The sequence below is a fragment of the Syngnathoides biaculeatus genome, chromosome 1, assembly GCF_019802595.1.
Source record: "Syngnathoides biaculeatus isolate LvHL_M chromosome 1, ASM1980259v1, whole genome shotgun sequence".
NCBI lineage: Eukaryota > Metazoa > Chordata > Actinopteri > Syngnathiformes > Syngnathidae > Syngnathoides > Syngnathoides biaculeatus.
This window is the reverse complement of record NC_084640.1, coordinates 13570792-13593340: the sequence shown is the minus strand read 5'-3', so window position 1 is coordinate 13593340 and position 22549 is coordinate 13570792. Positions and strand designations below refer to the sequence as shown.

Here is a 22549-nt window from a genome sequence, read left to right as displayed (position 1 = left end):
AAGAAAGGCAGTTTGAAGTTTGAACTGTTTAATTGAAAGTAGCAGAAATTTGTGATGTGGGTGTCAAGTCTTATGTCAAAATGTTAAAAACAACAAAAAAAAAGGAATCGGCTTCATTGAAGTTCTGGATACCCGCCAAGTGTTTTTTCACACCTCCAGCTCAAAGTCAAAGTACTGCGGGTCGAAGTAGTGAATCCTCACGTATCCGTCTTCGCCTCCGCTGCTGTAACTGGGAGACGCGGGACAAAATGCACAAATCACCGCGATTTAAAACAAAACAAACAAAAAAACTGCGTTGTTGCCTGCGGACGGGCGCTCGCCTACCTTTTGCCGTCCGGGTGGAACGACACACAGTTGATGGGTCCGAAGTGGCCCTTGACTCTGCCGAACTCCTCCTCGTAGGCGGCGTGGAAGAACCTGAACGTCACGCGAGTGCACGTTTCAATTCAAAGAACAATAACAAAGGATGTGGCTTGATAACATGTTTACAAAAACAAATTCATCAATCTAGAATGAAACATTTTCCACAAATTGCGTGAATAATTTTGACGGCTCACCTGGCCTCGAACTTGCCGACCCTGGTGGAGGTGGTGGTCACCTCCATGGCCTCCTGACCGCCGCCCATCACCACCTGCGTCGCGCGGGTGAGTTTTGAACAACCGCGCCGACCAGACTGCGGGGGCAACTTACGTGGTCCATGATGGGCGAGATGGAGGCGGAGTTGACGGGTCGCTCCGTCCTGAAGGTCTTGATGTGGTCCAAGGAGGCCGAGTCGAAGAGCTGAGGAGCAAATATTCAACGCTGAGATTTAGCGGTGGAAAGCTTCACCGTCATTTCCGGCCGACAAGCCGCGACGCTTTTCCACACGCGTTCAACCCTGCGGTTTATGCGGATAATTTGTCTGCTTTTTTTTTTTTTTTTCCCTAAGGTAAGAGTGAGACCGTTGGAATATAAGCGCCGAGGAAGTGACCTTTTACCGGCCGTGTTAGTGCTGCGCTAGCGCTAGCATTTTGCTGCTGTGCTACTGGCGTTTCTCAGCGATTGTTATTAAGTTTTTTTTTAACTGGCCCTGTTAGCGTTAGTGCTGCGCCAGCGTTACCGTCGAGCCACACTTGTGTTTGTACAGCGGTAGCGTTAATGTGCTAGCGTGTTGCCGCGTCTTTGTGATTTTTACCGTTAAGCTTTTTTTTTAACCGGCCCTGTTAGCGGCGTGTTAGCGTCACGGTTAGCGCCACGCTTGTGATACTGCAGCGCTAGCGTCAACACTGTGTTAGCCTGTTGCTGCTGTGTTACTGGTGTGTCTCGGTGAATTTTACCAGTAAGTTTTTTTTTCAACCGGCCCTGTTAGCTCAGTGTTAGCGTTACCGGTAAGTTTTCTTTAAACCGGCTGTTAGTGCTGCGCTAGCGTTAGCACTGTGCTAGCATATTGCTGTTGTTACTGGAGTGTCTAGGTGATTTTTGCCGGTAATTTTTTTTTTTTTTTTAGCCGGCCCTGTTAGGGCCACGCTTGTGTTACTGCTGCGCTAGTGTTAACACTGTGCTAGCATGTTGCTGCTTTGTCTTAGTGATTTTTATCGGTAAGTTTTTTTTTTTTTAACCGGCGGCTCTGTTAGCTCAGTGTTAGCGTTACCGTTAAGTTACTGCTGTGCTCGCATTAGCACTGCGCTAGCCCGTTGCCGCCGCGTTACTGGCGTGTCTCGGTGATTTTTGCCGGTAAATCAAATCATCGGTCAACGTGGGGATGTGGGGGCGAGGCTTGTAACCAGGTGTGCTTCGTAGGCCGAGAATTACGGTATTTCCGCGTGTACACGAGCAAATATTTGAGGAGCTATCCCCACGGCAACGCTCGTAAGTGGAATAAACGGTTACCTTGGCAGTGTTGTCCTTGGATGCAGTGATGACCATGGTGAGGTCCACCGACGACTGGATGTCGTTAATCTGCTTGCTGTGCTCCTTGATGGTTTTCAGGACGTCCCCCGACTGGACGACAGCAACGACAAAACACCTTCAACTCCGCGCGTGTGCCGAGCATTAATAACAGCGTCGCTAATAAAATGGGACGAATGTCCACCTTGGCGCTGAACTGGTTGATCTCGCCGTTCTCGTGCCCGGCGATGACAAACTCCCCGAGCGGCCCCCACACGGCGCTGGTGATCTTGTGGTCGTTGCACGGGACCGTCAGGTACGGCTGATTGTCGTCTGCGCGAAAAGAATCCGGGCGCAGGTTTGAGCGCGAAACGCCGCCATTTCCACAAAGTTCCGTCCAACTCAAATTTGATCTTCGAGACGACGTTACCGATTTGCTGCGGATCTCGCAGGTCGAAGAAGTTGAGGAAGCACTGGTAGCCCATCTGCTTGTCCGTGGAGAACATGATGATGTTGCCGCTGAAGTCGAAGCCGCACGTCCTGACCGCAGAGTTGGTGTTGACCAAGGCCATCTGTTTACCTGTCAACGCGTCACATTTAGGACGGCCCCAAATTTTAAGCGCAATCAAAAAAAAAAAAAAAATGGAAACAAAACGGTCGACTTACCCGTCTCGCAATCCCACAGCCGGCAGCTGTTGTCGGCCGAACCCGTCAACACCTTCTTGGTGTCCCCTGGGTGGGAGGGCGAGCTAAGGAAGCCGCTAGCGGGTGGCGCAATTACGCGACAATACATTTACAATTCTGTGGATACAATCGCAGTCGACACACCACACCGCTCCCGTGTGTCCGTTGTAGGTGCCCAGACGCTCGCCGTTGACGGAATACCACACATTTGCAACCTAAAAGGAGAAAATTTGTGTGCATATATACATGAATATATATATAATAATGAGTAGCGAATATGTGGGTTCGCTGTAAATGTATGTTGACTCAAAATGGTAGTAAAATAAGTCATAGGAAAGCAGTAATTTGTGTTTTTTACAGGTTGCGGAGCACCCGCACGAACAACAAGTGTCTAACTGGGTTGAACTTGTGGTACCGTCCAAACTCACAGTGTCCTTGGCCACGGAGAAGATGAGATCGCCCTCTCTGTTGTACTTCAGCTGAGTAATGGACCTCTCGTGGCCCTGAAGCAGAATGGGTTTCTATGGAGAAGAAAGGGACACGAACCGATGTCTTTAAAATGGCGGTTTGGCTAAACAACAACTGACCCAACACTGACAAAACCATAAAATAAAATACAGACTACGACGCAGTTCCAAGCACCGCTCATTCTTCCCCCGTAGACAGCTGACGGGGCAGGTTCGAGACTACTACCTTAGTTCTTTTAACAAACGGCCGTACTGTAGGCAAAAAAAAAAAAAAAAACGTAAAATACTCACCATGTTTGCCAGCCGACCAAGAAAGCTGCGTAGGCTCCGAATAAAGAGAGACAAGATGAACACTCGTGTTTCTGTTGGCGAAAAAGAGGCGGAAAAGGAAGTGACGTTGTTTCGGTGACCGGCAAGCAGAGATATAAACGTGCGCCCTCTAACGTATCGGAATGTAAAGTACAGTAGCTGGCTGTGAAATAATATTTATTTTTTTGGGTTTGTAATAATTGTTTAGTTACATTTCATTCATATATATAATATACAACTATAATTAGTGTATAAAACAAATAATCTATATTTGAAACAAAATATTAAAAAAACAGCAAATAAAGATGGTACTGAAAAATACATACAATTCTATTTATAAAATACAATAAGATTATATTTGTCTTCACGCATGATAACATTGTGTATTTTTAATTTTAAATGTACTGTATAAAAATTCACATTTCTATTAAAATATATTTTGTATGTTTTATATAACAGTATTATAAAACCGTTTCATTAACATTTTAATCATAATGATACTAGAGATTTATAGCAATCGTTTTAAAAAAAATTTCATTTTGACGTAAAAAAGTGCATTGTAAAAGGACTTAAACATCTTATCAATTAAATATGGGATAAAGGATGTTTTATGTATTAACTACATGTTAGTTGTAAATTTGATTTTAAAAAGTAATATTTTCATTTGGTTATAGTTGATTATTGATGAATCTCAAATAAAACTTGTATTCGAAATTTTGCTTTATTAATTATAACCCCCATGTTTATTGTTATTATTATTATTATTTTTTTTTTTAGAAAAACTATTTCCATACGTTAACTTGAATAGATTTATATATTTTATACAGTTACGCAACATGAAACACTCAAAACAATGGCAATAGACTCTTGGAGCGTTTCATTAGATGAAAGGAAATATTTTATTGCTTTCAAGTATTGTGACGTCAAAAGAAATCTTTGTTTACTCCGAGCTCTCTGTTGCCTTTGACAGGCGCCGGAGGAGCCCTCGTTTGCGCATGCGCCGATCGTCAGACGTCATCGGGGGGGGGGGAGTGACGACCAACTCAACTAAAGAAAGCTTACCACGGGGAAGTCGTAATTCCCCCCTCACCACGCACACAAAGAAGCTTTCTTGTTTCTTTTCACCCCTTTTTTTCTTGAAATAACAACCCGAGCCGGCCGAAATGATGAGGTAGGCGGCCTCGACTGGTGCGAGGCAAGGCCGGGCTCGGTGAAAATGGAGCGGGAGTTTCAGGACATCGAGTCGGAGGGCCGGTGGCACAAATTCTACATGGTGAGTGGAGTTAGCACGTTGCTAACGTTTAGCCGGGTGTTTGTAAACGTTAAAACAACGGACCTTTCGTTTTTAAATCACGTCGTCTGTAACCGTGAAGATAAAACAATTGCGTCAATAAAATAATGACATCGTGTCACTCGCTGTTTGGCAAAAATAAAAGCGCGATAGTGCCCGGGTAAAGGTAATTTTACACTTGTTTAACGTGAAATAAGTTACATTAAATAAACAAGGTGAAGCCAATTAGAGTAAGACTCGTAGGAGAGGTCGAGAAAAGGAAGGATAGGATGGAAAGAGGAAGGATGGATGAGTGGAAGGAAGTAATCAAGGGTACTATGACAGCAATGACTAGAAACCCTGCGTCCTCTCTTTTCCCCAAAACACACAGCCTTTCAACTTGTTTTTTTTAACCCTTTCTTCATATGGATAGATTCCCAATGACGTCACCAATCGGATAAATTAACGACAGGTCACCCGTGTCCTCTGACCCCCGATGACGCAGAAGGTTGAGTTGCGATGTATGCCGGTGAAAATATTACGCGGCGCTTTGTCACTGTAGAATTTGTGTCGCTGCTTTCTGGGAAAAGTCGAAAAACATTCCATTCTTGGAAGGGGGACGCGTCAAGCGCTCACAAGATTTAATTGTAATAAAATTAACCCATTTTATAGTGTACCGTAGATATTTCAAAGGACTTTTATCTCCACTATGCGTGTAAATTCAGCATTTTAAGTTGCGAGAGTTGTGCCGAGACAACTTTTATGACACTATGACCGCTGTCGTACTTGATTTTACAATGTGACAAAATCTATTTTTTTTTTTTTATTTTTTTTTTTTTTACTGCCCTCTTTCCAGGAAATCCGAAGTCAGTCTCACGAATGCGCCTACAAAGTGGCCAAGTACCCGGAGAACCGCAGCCGCAACCGATACCGAGACGTCAGCCCGTGTACGTTTCGGGCGACGCTCGTCTCAAATCGGACGAGGTTCCCGACATTCACTCGCTCCCTCCCTCCGTCTTCCGTGCAGTTGACCACAGTCGGGTGAAGCTGAAGAACGCGGACAACGACTACATCAACGCCAGCCTGGTGGTGATGGAAGAGGCGCAGCGGCGTTACATATTAACTCAGGCGAGTCCCGGGCTTTGATCGGCGTTGAGCCATTCGGTGTCAATTAAAGTGTGTATTTTTTTACAGCAATCTAAATACAGTGGTTGACATTTGCAGCGGGACCAGAACACTGCCCTGTTGCACTCAATTTTTAACCGCTACATTCGATCCCACATTGAAGGCTGGTTGTCGTGAATGCGGACTGATAAAACAAAAATGATATTTAGTGTTTTTTGTCAGAAGTCCCCCCAGCCACAAAGTACCTAATATATCTTTGTGCTTGTGTTGTATCCGCAGGGTCCCCTCAGGAACACGTGTGGCCACTTCTGGCTCATGATCTGGGAGCAAAAGAGCAAAGCCATCGTCATGCTCAACAGGGTCATTGAGAAAGGCTCGGTAAAGATCAATTAACAGTATTTTAAAAAATAATACTACCGTAATTACAGACGTTTAAACGTTTGAGAATTACATATTTGTTAAGGAAATATTATTTGGGACATACATACGCCGCAGCTGTGTAAAAGCCGCAAGTGCCCACATTGAAACACGATATATTTACACAGAAAGCGTTTAACGCTAAAGCTAGCTAACAGGGCTGGTTTAAAAAAAGAACGAAAAAAAATAAATTACCGGTAAGAATCACTGAAACACGCCAGTAACACAGCAGCAACATGCTAGCACAGTGCTAATGCTAACACATTAGTAACACAAGCGTCGCGCTAGTGCGGCGCTAACAGGGCTGGTTGGGGAAAAAAAAAAACTTGCTGATAAAAGTCACTGTCACACGCCAGTTACACACTAGCACAGTGCTAACGCTAGCGCAGCTCTAACACAAGTGTGGTGGTAACAGTAATGCTAGCGGGGTGCTAACAGGGCTGGTTAAAAATAAAACAACTTACCAGTAAAAATCACTGACACACGTCAGTAGCACGCTAGCTAACTGCTCACGCTAGCGCAGCACTAACATGGCCGGTAAAAGTCGCTTCCTCGGCACATATATTCCGGACTCTTTCCTTTTCCGCTCGGGTGCCCCCTTGCGGCCGTTAGGAAAAAAAATGCACAAATTAGCCGCATCACCGCAAAAAAAAAATCGCAGCTTGTAGGCCGGAAACTACGGTACATCGATTAATCGAAGTTGACTCAACTATCAATACTTACGCATTGACTACAAAAAATAAATCTGAAGTTGTTCAATGTCTAGTTTTAGAGATTATCTCGTCGTGTGTGAGCACTACTGCACTGTCGTACAGCGTCCAAGCACCTTTTTTCTCTCCTCCGTCCGTCAGGAAAAGTGTGCTCAGTACTGGCCCGTGTCCGGGGAGCGTGAGATGGCGTTCAAGGACACGCGCTTCCTGGTCACGCTGCTGTCGGAAGACGTCAAGTCTTACTACACCACAAGAGTGCTGGAGCTGCAGAACATGAGCGTAAGTGTTGAATGTCGACTGTACTTTTATGGCAGGGGTGTGCAAACATTTTGGAATCCAGGCGGCCTTCACAAGGTAGAAATTCAATTTCGATTTAGCGCAGCCCCAAGTCGATGGCGCAATTTCCAAATCTGTCCCCGCAGACGGCGGAGAAGCGGGAGATCCACCATTTTCACTACACAACGTGGCCCGACTTCGGCGTGCCCGAGTCGCCGGCGTCCTTCCTCAACTTCCTGCTGAAGGTGCGGGAGTCCGGGGCGCTGGGCGGCGACCACGGCCCCGCCGTGGTGCACTGCAGCGCCGGCATCGGACGCTCGGGGACCTTCTCGCTGGTGGACACGTGTCTCGTGCTCGTGAGCGTTTTCATTTTGCATTTTTTGGCTAACGGCATGTACTATAACGCAAATTCTCACAAGCATACTTTAAAATACGGTAAAGACTCTGTTCTCGAACGTCGCGGTTTTCGAATGAAAATTTTGAGCTGCTGTTTTCAAACAAAAATCGGTACTCGAACGCCCCCGACAAAACCCGGAAATAAGGCCAGACCAGCTGAGCCACGACGCACTTTGTTGTGAATTCCCACGCTGCCGAAAAAACACGGAAATAACAATGCGTGCGGCGCAAGTAGCTGACCCACCCACGGCGCGTTTTGTTATTGTCTATTCGAACACCCCCAACCCCCAAAATACCCGGAAATAACACCACGCGCGGCAAGCAGTTGACACACCCACGACGCGTTCTGCTATTGTCAATTGAAATGACATAGTGGGCGGCCCCCACCACTTTAAACTTTTTTCAAAACGTATTCCTATGATGCAGTTTATTATCAGGACAATGTAATAAAAATGCTTTCAAAAGCCTAATTTTTATAGGCTTGGAATGCATTATTTCTTTTTCCATTCATTGTAATGAGAAACATTGATTCGGTTTTTGAACAAATCACTTCTCGAACCGTTTTCTGGAGCGGATTGCGGTCGAGAACCGAGGCATCGCTGTAATCCCAGAAACTGCACCAGGAAATTATTTGCATTCCTTTGCTGTTATGAGGCTGTTTATGTGATTTGGTGCTGCTGTTTCGGTTAGCGACAGCTCCAAATAAATCAGGATATTTAATTTTTTTTAAATGATAGCGCCTATGAAGCAAGATTTGCACGTACCAGCAGTTTTTTTTTTCTTCTGATGGGAAGAAGGTCAGCGATTATTTTAAGGAAAGAATTTATTTGTGGTGCGCAGATCATTTTTACATGGTTTGGTGCTGCTGTTTTGGTTAAAAGTAGAGTTGGGAGTTAACTCTTAAATGTCCACGTACAGCGCTACCCTTTTTTGTCTTTTTTTTTTTAAAAAAAGGAAGCATCTATTTGAGGTGGGGGGGGGTTATTAACGTCTGGTAGATGGAGAAAAGGAAAGATGCGTCGGCGTTGGACATCCGAAGGATCCTGCTGGACATGCGGAAGTACCGCATGGGTCTCATCCAGACCCCCGACCAGCTGCGCTTTTCCTTCGTGGCTGTCCTCGAGGGAGCCAAGTGCATCGCGGGAGACGCGTCCCCGCAGGTAAAATCGCTCGAAACGTCTGCAATCAGAGCGGCGAAACACAGCGGGGGGGGGGGACGACGTCTACTTTCCCCGTTTCGCAGACTCAGAGGCGGGAGTCGTCCCGGGAGGACCCGGACGCCGCGGGCGACCTGCCGGAGAGCCGCAACGGCGGAGGAGAGGACGGTAGACATGACGGCGAGAGGCCGAGCCAGTCGCCGGAACAGGACAACAGCACCACACAGTCAGTAGTGAACAGCAGTCCTTTTTTTATGGGACGCAAAAATTATAATTTTTTTTTTTTCTAGTTTCTGTACATTGCTGACAACATGGTTCAATTTTTGCCGCAAATAAAAAAAATTCCGGGGGGTCACACAGCTAAATTCGGGCTCTGAAAATTACAATTTTGAAAACTCGCTTCAAGAATCGCGCACTGAATGTCGGTCGATGGAATTCATTTCCAGTTGCCGACATGTCAAGATGATTTCACGAATCATAAACCAATCACGCGTGAGTTCACAGAAAATTATTTTTACACTTTGTGTTTTTGCCGTTTTAGAGACGTCAAAGCTTGTTTATCTGGAAAAGTACAGCATGAATATTCCAGTGTGGGGAAAAATGAAAAGCAAAACTTGTTTTGTGTAATGTACTTGTCATTTTTTTATTTTTGTTAACGGATCGGAATATTTTTTTTTAACCTGCTTTTCATTTCAAGGCAATATTGCTCAGCCCTAATTTAGTATATTTTTGGACAGCAAACGACGCAGAGGCGACAGTTTCTCCATCGCTCCAAGCCAAAGGACCAACGATACCGACAGAAAGCGGAAAAGGTGATTTAAACGACGGCCGGAACGCAAACGTTAGATCATCCGTCACTTTTTTTTTAGCCTTTTGAGCATGAATTCCCTTTCCTTGAGCTCCATGTTAAGGTACCAGTGCGCTCCTTATCCTCAGTTGTCAGGATATTTTGCACATGCCCCAGTCGGACTATACTAGTGAGGAAAAACTGCACACCAGTTGACTACTCGTGCAGTAAAGCCTCAGTTCTCAAACGTCCCTGTTTTCGAATGAAAATTTTGAATTTTTTTTTGTCTATTCGAATTACCCCCCCCCCCCCCCCCCCCCCCGGAAAAAAAAAAACCTGGAGATGACATAACGCGCATGGTGCAACCACCGCGGTCTTAAACTACTATTTAAACTATACATGTATTTCTATCATGCATTTTATTATCAGGAAATGCTTAAAAAGACTTTTTTTAAGGCTTGGAACGCATTATTTCTTTTTCCATTCATTGTAATGGGAAACACCAATTTGGTTTTAGAACAATTCGCTTCTCAAACCGTTTTCTGGAACAGATTGAGGTCCAAAACAGAGGCATCACTGTACTTGATGTTAACTAGTAGCCTCTCGTTTCCAAAGCAATACTAATAGCAAAAATTGTCAACTACCAAATGTTTCCTCCTTTCAAGGACGAAGTGTACTAGTACATGGACATATCAAGGATATGAAATGGTCCAGGTCTTATGGTTTATGGACTAGTATCTTCGTCCTCATTAGCCAGACACTTCAGTGTAGCGATAGAATAACTAAAGTGCCCTAGTACAACAGTTGCCTTACTAGTACCAATTTTCCAATACCATTTCCATGCCGCCACTTTGTCCTCACTAGTAAGAAAATTCAGCACTGTAGTAAAACTACTTGTCTTACCGGTCGGTGATACTACTACTTCAGGCCTACAAACATGCAATTAAAACTCATTTACATTTTTTGATGCACTAGCAACACTACTCGACTCAATAATAAGCATTTCACATCCTAGTAGCCTACTTGATTCTAATAGTGCCAAAATGGTTACTCCCGTAATTTTTCGGCCTGCAAGTCATGACTTTTTTCCACACGCCTGTGGTCTATGCGGTGATACGGCGCTAGCGTTAGTGCATCTGGTTATAAGCCTCAGTACACAGAGTGTTTAATGCTAGCGCTGCGCTAACGCTATTACGATGGTAGTTTTGCCTTTTTTGTAACATGTCATCCGACTAGACGAGTGTGCAAAAAAGTAAAACACAGTTGTTGAACTTAGTGCGCTGAATTTTCTCACTAGTGAGAACAAGTAGAAAACTAGCATGGAACTAGTAGCATGGTCGATTTCGCGGAACTGTGACATACGGAAGAAAAAAAATGGTATTTATCACTTTTATCATCCCATAAAGGTCAGCATAATTTTTTTCCCCCCAGGATAGTGAACGAGGTAAAAAGATGGAAAAACAATTTGGTACGCTTTTTCCAAAAATAGTTAATCCGGGGGGAGTCATGCATTTTAAAACATTTTCCCCGCGTATCAGTGACATGGAAGAACTTTTTCCCCACCTTTTTTTTTTGGGGGGGGGGGGGCTTTTCCAGGGCATGGGACTGTCCTAATTTTTTTCTCCAAATTATTATTTTTTTTTTTAAAGCCTGCATTTTCCGCCTCTTTCCGCCGGGAGGGACGGCGAATCACTACAATAACAACAACAAGACTCGTCTTTCATCCACCAATTGGAATGCGTGAGAAACATCCACAAGATGCCAAAGGGGGGGGGAATTGTGGTCATCTCCAGCCATGCATTTGTAGTCAATTCATCATTTGCAAGTCCAGATGGCTTTATTACTTATTATTTATGCTATTTGCTTTTCTCTCGTGACAGAGCAAAGACGAGCGACTCCTGACCGGCCCCCCCACCGCCACCAACCCGAGGCGCCGTTCGACGACAAAAAAAAAAAAAAAAAATAATAATAATCGGCAGGGATAAACACCAACCTCAATGTACTTCTTCTTCTTCGCCAGCAACTCCTGTTCTTCTTCTTCTCCAAAGTGTTTACAGCACACACTCAAAAAGAACACACAAAACACACCAGCATTTCTGAAAATGGCTTTTAATCATTCGCAGTTATTAATATCGTTAATACTGACTGAAACAAGAGCTATGCATCGACAGGTTCTTTTTTTTTTTCAAAATTGTTCAGATATGTATTTTTTGGGGGGGGCGGGTGGAGAAAAACTTATTGATGAAAATGTTTTATTTTTTTATATAAAGAAAAAGAAAGTACTTGAAGCCACAGTCAGTGGTGTGTACATATTTTTTTTCCATTTAAATATGATATATATATATATATATATATAAGAAATACATAGTTACATGGACAATTTGATGGAAAAAAAAGGCAATGAATTGTTTTCTCTGTTTATCTTCTAATAAAACTGGTATGGAATTTAGAGAATACATAAAGCAATTGTTGTTTTTTTTTAAATATCTTGGTTTTTAGAACATAAGTTTTCAAACAAAAAAAAAAATGCGCAATTCAAAAGTGTATGACAGTTGAAAGTGAAAACGTGAAAGAGGGGGGGCAGTTACGCGAATCGAGTTACGGACACGGCGGGGGCGGGACTGCTGGGAAACGCGGCGTGGCGCTGCGCCAAACGCTTACAGTTAACCCCCCCCCCCCCCATGAGGTCAAGTAAGAGAAACGTCCGTTCGGGCTCTTGAGAGGTTTTTTTTTTTTTTTTTTATTATTGAAATAGAAAACAAGGTTACAAAAAAAAAAAAAAAAAAAACCCAAGTGATTCAGAAGATGGCGGGCGGGATGCCGCTCCCAAACAGCAGACTCCAGGAAGACGGGATCTTCCATTTGGCCTCTCGGTTCTTCAAGAAAGGAGGAGAAACGGATGGTTTGAAGGGGCCTCGAATTTAAAATATATCTAAAGATACACTTATTATACGTTTATTACAGTGTATTTTTTCCTGACATGCATATGTCAATAAGAGTGAACTGTAGTGTACTGAAAAAAAAAAATGCTTTGGAGTCCTCTTAGGGCACAGGTGTCAAACTCAAGGCCCCGGGGGTCAGATCCGGCCCGCCGCATGTTTTTATGTGGCCTGCGAGGGCGAATTCTGTCAAACTTAACATGATCCTTATTAAGCATTGACTACAAAAAAAATGAGAATAAGTAAATGTATTGAATTTGAAAGTGAAATCATTAAACTGTACTCAATAAATGTACTTTTTAAGCCACTGTAAAAGACCTAGTTCGAACATTCAAAACTGTTTTGACTCTTTAGCAAGAGTTAGCGAAACTACCGTAATTTCCGGCCTATAAACCGCAACTTTTTCCACAAGCTTTCAAACCTGCGGTTCATGCGGTGATGCGGCTCATTTGTGCATTTTTTTCTCTTAACGGCCGCGAGGGAGCACTCGAGCAAAAAAGGTTAAGGTGAGACCGGTGGAATATATGTTCCGAGGAAGTGGCTTTTACTGGCTATGATAGTGCTGCGGTAGCGTTACCACTGTGCTAGCGTGTTACTGGTGTATCTCAGTGATTATCAGTAAGGTTTTTTTAACCCGCCCTGTTAGCGACGTGTTAGCTCTGCGCTTGCGTTATCGTTAGTATCGCGCTAGCGCCGCGCTTGTGTTAGTGCTGCATTAGCATTAGTACTGTGCTAGAGTCTTGCTGCTGTGTTACTGGGGTGTCTCAGTGATTTTTACCAGCAAGTTTTTTTTTTTTTTAACCGGCCATGTTAGCGCCGTGTTACCGTTACCGTTGCTCTAGCACCACGCTTGTGTTAGTGCTGCGCTAGCGTTAGCACTGTGCTAGCGTGTTTCTGCTGTGTTACTGGCGTGTCTCGGTGATTTTTATCAGTAAAAATTTTTTTAACCGGCTCTGTCAGCGCCGTGTTCGCGCTAGCGTTAAACTCTCAACGTGGCCACTTGCGGCTTTTACACAGCTGTGGCGTATGTATGTACCAAATGGTATTTCCTTTACAAATGTACTGGGTGAGGCTTATAATCGGGTGCGCTCGGTAGGCCGGGAATTACGGTAATGCCCGAGGAAACGCTCAACACAAGTCAGAAATTATCTCCCTTGACAATTTGTTGCCGGCATAAGTAGATGAACAAAAGATTCACGTACTTGTAGTGAAATGTAGTATTTGTCACAGCACACCCGATGACGACGATCTCCCGCCGCATCTTTTCGGAACGACGGACTTACCGGTTCGCCCAGCAAGCGGAGCCAGTCGTCCAGGTGACCGACCAGCTTCAAGGCGTCCGGCACGTTGTCGCCCTCCGAGCAGAAAACGAGCAGCACGGCCAGCGGAACGTTCTCGGCGCAACTTCAACGGCACCACGTTCTTAAGATATACATTCCTGTCGGAAAAATTAAAATAAAACGCCCTACCTGTCCACGAAGAGGCCTTTCGTGATGCCTCCGCCGGGGACGTAAAGTCTCGGCTCTTCGGCGCCCGAACGGCCCGGGCGAAGCGGCACCTTCTCCATCTCCCTCCAGCCCAGCTCCTTGAAGGCATCACCACTGCTCTTTAGCAGGCTCGGCGTTATCAAGTATCTTAATGGAGTGCTAAAAAACACAACATCATAGAACTTGTATTAACGGTGGAGGGGAATTATTGAAATAACCTTTCAACATTCTAACCTGCTTTGAAAGTGTAAAAAAAAAAAAAAAATCATGAAGTCAAAATATGGTCTCTTGCGGTCCATATTTAGTGTCCGGGCTTTTTTACGGATTTTGAATACGACTACAAAGTTCCACGTTTTGCCCGTTTTTAAAATATGCCCCCCCCCCCCCCCCCCCCCCCCCCCACAGCAGAGAATATTTCTGCATTACCCTTGCAGCTGCTGGTCGTCTCTGTGGTACGCGTGGCTGCTGGACAGGACCAGCGTCCGGGAGAAGCCGCTGGCCTTGATCCAGGACAGCAGCAGCTGACGGAAGCGTCTAGATTTTGTCTGCGAGGTGGTGAGAAAAATAACGTCAAGTCGCATACTGGCAGCTAAATCCCAATAAGCGGTGGTTTTTGGGAGATGGTGAACAAGTCCTCAAAAAACAAACAAACAAAAAAAAAAGGCCAAGTGCTTGCTGCAAGCTGTTTATTGCCGATCCCATTTACAAGCCAAATCTAAAAACTTTGTGTTCTCGTCCTAGTTTATATAGATCTGTTTGCAGCTATTCTTACTTTGTGTGCATGTTGTTGTATTCCCTGCATGAGGGCGTCACTTAACCAACTTATAACCAGTTCTATTACCTTGACAAAGTCAAAATTGGCAGAAATATATCCACTATTGGCACAACAGGCTAATGACAGTGATAATGTCGACCATGATGATGACGTTATGACTTCTCTTGTCGACCTGTTCCCTGATCCAGAAGATTATAAGTGATTTTGCTCTTCTCCAATTAAAAAACTGTTTCTGCCTGCAATGAAGAATGCTTTGCCCTGCCTGCAATGAAGAATGCTTTGCTCTGCTCTAATGAAGAATGCTTTGCTCTGCTTTAATGAAGAAATAATGTTTCCGCTTGCAATGAAGAATGCTTTGCTCTGCTCCAATTGAGTAACTGTTTCTGCCTGCAATGAAGAATGCTTTGCTCTGGTCTAGATAACGTGGTAGCAAATGTAAACAGGGGGGGGGGGAATGGAGGAATAATTGTGAATATAATTATCATGCATCGACTTCCAATAAAGAAATGCTTTGCTCTGATCTAGATAACGTGGCAGCCGCTTAGCGGGAGATAGCGCAAGAACAAAAACATCTAATCATCAGAATTGTTAGAATTCATGTAAACAGTAACTGACTAACTCAAACGAAACTCGGCGTTTGTAAAGCGTCTTTCTTTCGACTGCCAGCTGGGATCAAGAATCAGTACGAGAAAACGGAGCAGTTAGCAACCAAACGGCGACAACTGCAGCTGTCTCGTATTAGCAGAGTTGATCGAGCAGCTTAGCACAATACTCGTGTGTGAATGCAATGGATGTCTCCAAAATCTGCATTTTCTGTCTTATTATTTTAAGTTTGCAAAAACGAGTGACCACACAGCTAGCTGTTTCGTGAGTTGAGTTAAAATTGTAGCCGTGGAAGTGGAGAAAGAGGTGCGAGCTCCACTTGGGACTCGTCCCGGTCCAACCTCTCTCGGTAAATGAAAATAATAATCTTTTCTCCTTTTTCGTTGGCATAATCAACATAATTTAACATGACGCTGACTGTAATCACACGGTACATATTGAAATTGCATTGTGCGGTACGCTAACCTTAGCAGTGTGGAGACACAGGTTGCTTACCCACAGTTGTGTGCTCCATTTGTGTTTGTCCAAGGCACATGGGTCGACATTGTCGATCAAAGCGCACTTCTTGTCGTAACGGTTTCTCAAAACAACATCTAATGAGCCCCGCTAACGTTCTAAAAGTCTTTTTAGCCATCATGCGTCACTTTGTACATTCGTACGAACATTTGTGTAACTCCGTAAGTAGAGTGAACTCATCCAACATGGCCGCGTGTTCCGGGATGTAGTCACGTGGTCGGAAACAGTTTATACTAGCTAGGGCGTGATTCTAAAGTCAGGTTATTGTCAAACGGTGAACTAATACGTGATTGACGTACCTTGACAACCGGAGCCCTGATCTGAAGAACAGCTATTTTGAGCTCAGGTGCTGCGTACACTGTTGACAAGGGTGGGAATGTCTGTCAATTTTAGGAGGTACATTTATGATTTGAGATTTTAGGGATTGGGGTTCCACCTTCGGCGGCCGTGTGCAGCTCCCCCGCGTCTTCCTTGCCGGTGGCGTACGGGTTGTTGCCCGCCATCGGGATGAGGCAGTCCGTGTGCAGGTAGCCCACCCGGGGCAGGTCGAGGGTGGATATGAGAAGGTCCACCGCCAGCTGTCCAACGTTGCCCACCGCCACCGCTGGCTGACACATTATTATATCAAAGTTAATGGCATAAATGGGGGAGTAGTTTCAATTACAATTAGTATTTTATGGAATAAAGGCGATGGACGTTCATATCCTTCATTTTAGCTACGTAATACCGGAGTACACGAGCCGTACTTACCATCACGAGCGTCAAATCCTTAAACACAGGTGGAGAATTTTGTGAAGTGATAAACATGTTTGTTTTGTGATTATTTTGTTACTATTCTTCAATAAAAAGCTTTAATAATGAAAAAAAAATGTCCCTCCTGTTGTCATGTCAGTCGCTCTGCGGTCCTTCCATTCGGCGTCTCAATCTCATCGAAGACCCAGAAAGTGCCTGAGATATATGCATGACTAAATTTCGCTTCGAAAATTCTCACCGTAGACAGCAAAATCTAACACGTGTTTCACATCAAATCAAGAATTTTATGTTGTGAAAGCAGAGATTTTGTTGAAAGGAAGATTTAAAAAAAATATTCACTACAGAACTCTAAGTAATTTTAGACAGGCACAGGTGACTATGCCGAACAATCTAAAAATGTTACGTTTGGAAATGTCTCATCTCGTGGGTTTTAATTGTACAATCACTGTAAATACTTTTTTTTTTTTGCCCCTTTACATACAATGTAAAAAAAAACTGTAGAAGCACACACCTTAAAAGATAATTTATTTTCAAATCATAGACTATTCAAAGTATAGATTAGTGCTAGCAATCAGTTCTGTGTGATTTGACTGAAGATTGGGAAACGCTGATCTAGTATTGATTATTTTAATTCATCGGGCATGGATTCGCCTTTAATGGCAGCCAGGGCGTTGTCGGCCATCTTCTGCACCATCCCCCTTATGGTGGCGATGGTACTGGTGCCGAAATGAGGAGTGATCAGCGCGTTGGGAAGCCCAAGGAGGGGATGATCCCTGGGGAGATTTGGGCAATCTTATTACACGTCGGACGCTGACAACAACCTCCATGTGGGCCGGCGCGGTTGAGAGTTCGAACCTTGGTAGCGGTTCGGGGTGAGTCACGTCCAGGGCAGCGGCCCGTATGGTCCTGGACTGCAGCGCCTGAACCAACGCGTCCTGGTCCACCACCAGACCTGAATAAACTGTCTTAAGCACCTGTTCTCAACTAGTATCATTGAGGACATATACAAATTGGGGTGGGGTCGCCCTTCCTTACCTCTGCTGATGTTGACCAGCGTGGCGGTGGGCTTCATCAGGGCCAGCTCCCCGGCACCGATGAGGCCGGCGGTCTCGGGCGTCAGGCACACGGCCAGCACCACAAAGTCGGAGCGGGCCAGCAGGTCGGCCATGTTCTCGCAGTAGCTCGCCCCCAACGCCCGCTCCTCCTCGTCGCTCCTGAGGCAGGCGAATTGTCACGGGGAGGGCGTGTACAGTATTTACCGCAGATGTGGTATGTAAAGTATATTTTACCTCCTGTTTCTGTTGTAGTACAGAATCTTCATGTCAAATCCCTTGGCCCGATGAGCAATTTTGCACCCGATCTTTCCCATTCCGACGATCCCTAAAGTGGCCCCCGACACCTTAACGCTTCCGATCCACTGCGGCAAGATGGTGGTCTTGGGGTCCGTCATCATTCGGTGACCTGCAAAGACGCCGGCGTCAGATGTCCTTCAAATGAAGATACACGTACAGACATATAAAGTTTGTTGTATGACCTTCATAATTCCTCAATAAGTCGCAGCAATAGTCATCATTCTTTGCAGAGGATAAAGACTATATGGTTATATAATCATAGTCATTTGTGTACATTTTTACATAACTTTAAAGCTCAAGTGTCATACCTATAAACATTCCAAAGTAGATATTGTAATGAAATACATATAACATTATTCACTTCAATGTCTATACGAAAAAATAAATATGAGCGGAGAGCCCGTCGTCCAGATTGGCTGCATCTTCTGTCCGTGACATCACACAGGGACATTCGCCGTTGAAAACACGCTGCGCCACCTACTATGGGAGACATACACGCCCCTTCTGACACGGAAGAGAACATCTCACAACCGAGTGAAGTGACCGGGGCAATATTACCCTATCGTTTCGAGCCATATTTAGATGATATGCGGATCACGGCCAAACCGCATGCGGCTAAACTGCCTCCCTGCCCGATCCACCTCCGCGGCGGCCATAAACAACAGCGCCTGTGGCCGCGAGCGACGACGAGATACCGCCCGTGAGCGACGACGACGGCGCGGCCAAACCACCTCCGTGCGATCCATTTTTCACGACCGTGTCTTTTGGAAAAGTATGAAGAGCGAATCCATCCTCCCGAGGGCTCGAGCAATATCCAGCAATACAACGAGGCGGCATTTTGGCTAACGCGAAGGAACAACGAGCTAGCTTCCAGCAGGTAAAACTAGCATAAACAGACGAGACCGCTTGAGCCCGCTACTGCCCTTGACGTCACTTCCTGCTTCTTGTCGAAAACAAATCCCTCGAGAGGATTTTCATGGCGGGAGTTACAAAAAGCCATATACGTCAAAATCATGTTTTGTGGTGAAAAAAAAACGGATGGGTCCATACCGGCTGCCGTTTTTTCATGAATAACATACTAGATAAAAATCATGCATTTCATGACAGCGGACCTTTGAGCCTCACATACACCATCTACCTTAATTGCTTAATTGTGAGTATCATCACCTTCAACAATGTCGCGCGCCGACCCGAGAAGAAGCGCCATGGCCATATCGGCCGTGCAGTCGCTGACCACCCCGGGCGTGTTGGCCACCTTCAACCCCGTGCGGGTGAGGTAGCCCACGTCCAGGTGGTCGTAGCCAGCTCCTCCGCTGGCGATCACCTTGAGCGCGGGGAGCGAGGCGAGCAGCGCCGGCGTGGGCTCCGGAAGCGCCATCCACATCATCAGGGCCTGGATTTTGGGGCCATACAGACCCGGGTCCTTCAGGAAGTCCATGTGGTTTACGATCCTGAAGTTCTGCCTCAGTATGTCCATGGCCTGCTCCAGGATGCCCTGCTCGCCCACCTCGGAGATCAGAGCCCAAGGTTTGTCGCCGTCCATCGCCTGCAAACAAAAGAGTGGTCAGGAAGTTGAGAACTACCACACGACACAGAAGACTGGAGTACAAATTAGGGAATATGTCTTGAATAACATTCATATAAATAATAATGTAAAAGGCTGTGCATGACTTGTCAATAATGTCAATTGCAGCTAACAGTTAGTAGTTAACGAGAAAATCAAACATTAACTTAATGCCAGCAGGGGGCGCTAAAGCAACACAAATACTGTATGAGAGACAGGACGCCACAGAAATGACGTGATTGACACTTCTGTATTATTATTACTTAATTGCATTTACTGTATTCATTTAAATCAAGGGTAAATTTTATATACACTCGTTTTTTTTCAAAAATTAGAATTTATTGGTTTTCAGGCTTTGACATCAACATTTCGACTACATTACAGCAGTAAGAAAAACAAAAACACCATCACGAAGCAAAAAAAAAAAATCAACTAAACACCATATCATTAAAAAATATAAAAACACGTTGTTTTTCATATTCATTTTAAAAAAGAATATATATATATATATATATATATATATATAGTGGTAATTTTAATCAAACATAAAATGTACTTTCACGAATTTTACATTGAAAATAATATATTTTATTATTTTTATTTATTTGAACGAGTTAATTGGATTCCCTTCAATCGTGAGCAATTTCGATTCACACTCATTAAAAATGTATTTTATTAATTACCTCTTTGTATTAACAGACTGTTGTGTTGAACACGGTCAACGTTAAGGGTCCTCGGCTTCCTCTTCGACCCGGAAGCTGAACTGTTAACGGCGTTTCAAAGTAAGAGTTTAGGGGGTTTCAAAGTAAGATTTTTTTTTTAAAAAAGGGGATGAAATAGCTTTTCATTTTCCCAAAACAAAACCAACCAAAAAAAGGGAAAAAAGTATGTAAAATTAAAAATATTGGCATTAATGAGAGGGTAGACTTGAACTGGTACATTTTGTTCTTTCGTCGAACACTATGAAGCTAAAAGACTATAAACACTCAAATATTGCACATACTATATATATATATATATATATATATATATATACATATATAGATATATAATAGTAAACTTGATAAACACATGCTGTTCGTGTTTTTAAATTTTAAATGTCACATACCTCGCTTGGCCTACCAGAGTGCAAAGTGCAAAGATGCCCGACGCAGTCGTGAAATGTGTTTTGGTTCTGTGATTCGGGTTCTCAAGGTGACCAAAACAGGTGAATGTGAAGAAAAGAAAAAAAAAAAAAAACACCCCGTAACCCCTAACAAAGAGGAAAACCTGGAACATGGATGAGACCAGCTCAGTACTCAAAAGCCAAAGAAAAAGAAAATCCACATCAGAAGACTTATGGATGCCATTTTGTGATATTTTTGGGCGAGCTGTGGTGCTGTTTATGGCCTCTTGTAAGTTTTCAGGCGAGGTCGAGCTGGCACCAAAGAGACGACCCGCCGTCCCATCGCGTTTTTGTTCAAAAACGTGGAATTGGGGGCGGGGGACCGGACCGATCAGGGATGAAGTAAGTAAATTGGGTGTTTGTGTGTGTGTGGTGTTTGTCTCCAGCCAGGCCAGCGGGGATGAAGACATTATTTTTCCACACCTGTGACGCGTAACTTCTTGCATAAGTCAACTTCACACGGGCGTTGAAGACATATTTAACTTTTGTTTTTGTTTAACTAACGCGAACAAATCCAGTTTTGTTTCCAAAACTGAGGCCCACGCATCTCATTTACATAAAATTGATGTTTGACAGACTGATTGCGCTGTATGTAACATGAACACCTGGAACAGGAGTGGACACTTAACTGTTCATTACATTTTTAAGTTTGAATTTTTAATTTTTTTGTTTTTTTTTATTTTTATTTCTATTTTTGTTATTTTTTTTTTAGTTATTTTTTAATTTGTATTTGTATTTTTGTTATTTATTATTTATTTATTTGTTCATTTTAAATTATTTTAAAATCTTTTTTATTTTTTTAAATTTGTTTTCATTTTTCTTATAATTTTTTAATTTTGTTTCTATTCTGCTTTGATTGAAGAAAAATATTATTTTTGATCCTCGTTATCTCATCCGAAGCCTATCGCTGTCATTTTCAATCATTTGACTTTACATTTTTCGTATCTTGAGCAAACACTCATTTTATGTTTTGACTTCATAACTTGAATGCGTTTGCCTCATCATCTTTTATATTTTGACTTATCTTTTAATTGTTTTTACCTAAATGTTACATCTTCAGTCACTTTTACATTTTTTTTTTTTAACTCAACAATTGTGTTTAAATTCAAAGTTGCACATTTACCGGTGAAAGCAAACACGCGGTTGAAGCCAGTGAACTTTGACCCCCCCCCCCGGTTTTAGTCATCTAGGAGTCGTTTTGCGGATGCAGATACCACAAAAAAAAAATTATAATTTTGTAAACTGCCGAATTTATCTTTCACGTGCAATTTTAGGCGCCAAATGTCATAAAAACATGCCGATTATTTCCGATGTTCCCAATTAGCATTTTTTAAATGATTGTTCACCTCTGAGACAGCGTTTGCAAATTGAGTATCTTGCCGCAAATTGATTGAGTTTGAAAATAAAAAATAAAAACACAAAACGAAAAAAAATGAGCGTTACCTTGTAGTGTCGACGCCCGGCCTTCACCGCAAAAGTCCTCAACGCCTTCGCCGGTCGCCACCGGCCCCCCCACCCTCGCACTGCGGGAAAAGACACTTAGCATCGCGGCTGCCGGGTTAATTCGTCATCAATTCAAAAGATCCTGGGTAATATTCAAAAAGCTACGTACACCAGCGTGACAGAAATCTACCCGTCGGCATTCGTGTGATGTAACACTCTGAAGCTCCTCCCCCAGGAGTTGGGGGGGGGGGGGCAAAAGGAAAGGAAAAACTAAACAAGTCCGACCAGTAACCAGTCACGAATGTCGAGACAGAATTGTTGTACGTGCAATACAGAATTAAAGTTGCCTGTTTATGAAAATATGACTGTGAGGGGAAAGCTGCGGGCTTCATTTACATAATTACAAACCTATGGCGGCTTCTCCACCTATGATTGTGGGGAGGGGGGACTGGGTGAAGATCCGGAGCCGCTTTCAAGCGACGTCAGCG

At 43.8% G+C, this 22549-nt stretch overlaps 4 protein-coding genes across 14 annotated transcripts; 1 reads left to right on the top strand and 3 right to left on the bottom strand.

Annotated features, from left to right (window-relative positions):
- Positions 1–11: 11 nt before the first annotated feature.
- eif3i (eukaryotic translation initiation factor 3, subunit I) lies at positions 12–7103 on the bottom strand. 2 transcript variants are annotated; one of them, XM_061818871.1, is made up of 14 exons: positions 6965–7103; positions 6603–6736; positions 5967–6041; positions 3309–3379; positions 2979–3071; positions 2678–2765; positions 2533–2598; positions 2297–2446; positions 2072–2199; positions 1870–1980; positions 691–780; positions 558–631; positions 325–417; positions 12–229 (listed from the first exon to the last, which is right to left on the bottom strand). In XM_061818871.1, exons 4-14 carry the CDS (start codon positions 3309–3311, stop codon positions 148–150), a joined length of 978 nt encoding a protein of 325 aa, XP_061674855.1. In that variant the 5' UTR covers positions 3312–3379; positions 5967–6041; positions 6603–6736; positions 6965–7103; the 3' UTR covers positions 12–147. The 2 variants fall into 2 exon arrangements, with proteins under 2 accessions (XP_061674855.1, XP_061674864.1); XM_061818880.1 differs by lacking the exon at positions 6603–6736 and having other exon boundaries at positions 6965–7096.
- On the top strand, positions 4312–11488 carry ptpn2b (protein tyrosine phosphatase non-receptor type 2b). 6 transcript variants are annotated; one of them, XM_061818734.1, is made up of 11 exons: positions 4317–4599; positions 5453–5543; positions 5624–5724; positions 6001–6099; positions 6990–7127; positions 7271–7480; positions 8519–8680; positions 8764–8903; positions 9415–9490; positions 11142–11204; positions 11345–11460. In XM_061818734.1, exons 1-10 carry the CDS (start codon positions 4543–4545, stop codon positions 11163–11165), a joined length of 1098 nt encoding a protein of 365 aa, XP_061674718.1. In that variant the 5' UTR covers positions 4317–4542; the 3' UTR covers positions 11166–11204; positions 11345–11460. The 6 variants fall into 6 exon arrangements, with proteins under 6 accessions (XP_061674679.1, XP_061674698.1, XP_061674708.1 ...); XM_061818695.1 differs by having other exon boundaries at positions 4312–4599; positions 8519–8903; positions 9415–9489; positions 11114–11204; XM_061818714.1 differs by having other exon boundaries at positions 4312–4599; positions 8519–8903.
- Positions 11489–12215: 727 nt separating this feature from the next.
- Positions 12216–16737, bottom strand: psmg2 (proteasome (prosome, macropain) assembly chaperone 2). 2 transcript variants are annotated; one of them, XM_061818962.1, is made up of 7 exons: positions 16535–16737; positions 16221–16392; positions 16084–16142; positions 14317–14435; positions 13873–14049; positions 13687–13807; positions 12216–12340 (listed from the first exon to the last, which is right to left on the bottom strand). In XM_061818962.1, exons 1-7 carry the CDS (start codon positions 16589–16591, stop codon positions 12263–12265), a joined length of 783 nt encoding a protein of 260 aa, XP_061674946.1. In that variant the 5' UTR covers positions 16592–16737; the 3' UTR covers positions 12216–12262. The 2 variants fall into 2 exon arrangements, with proteins under 2 accessions (XP_061674946.1, XP_061674937.1); XM_061818953.1 differs by lacking the exon at positions 12216–12340 and having other exon boundaries at positions 12347–13807.
- Positions 16738–16874: 137 nt separating this feature from the next.
- On the bottom strand, positions 16875–22296 carry zgc:136493 (uncharacterized protein LOC692276 homolog). Of its 4 annotated transcripts, none has more exons than XM_061818794.1 (7): positions 22231–22296; positions 22062–22141; positions 19057–19435; positions 17827–17998; positions 17573–17751; positions 17393–17489; positions 16875–17310 (listed from the first exon to the last, which is right to left on the bottom strand). In XM_061818794.1, the coding sequence occupies exons 1-7, from the start codon at positions 22259–22261 to the stop codon at positions 17160–17162; spliced, it is 1089 nt and encodes a 362-aa protein (XP_061674778.1). In that variant the 5' UTR covers positions 22262–22296; the 3' UTR covers positions 16875–17159. The 4 variants fall into 4 exon arrangements, with proteins under 4 accessions (XP_061674778.1, XP_061674770.1, XP_061674788.1 ...); XM_061818786.1 differs by having other exon boundaries at positions 22062–22156; positions 22231–22275; XM_061818804.1 differs by lacking the exons at positions 22062–22141; positions 22231–22296 and adding exons at positions 20137–20216; positions 20562–20620.
- Positions 22297–22549: the final 253 nt, after the last annotated feature.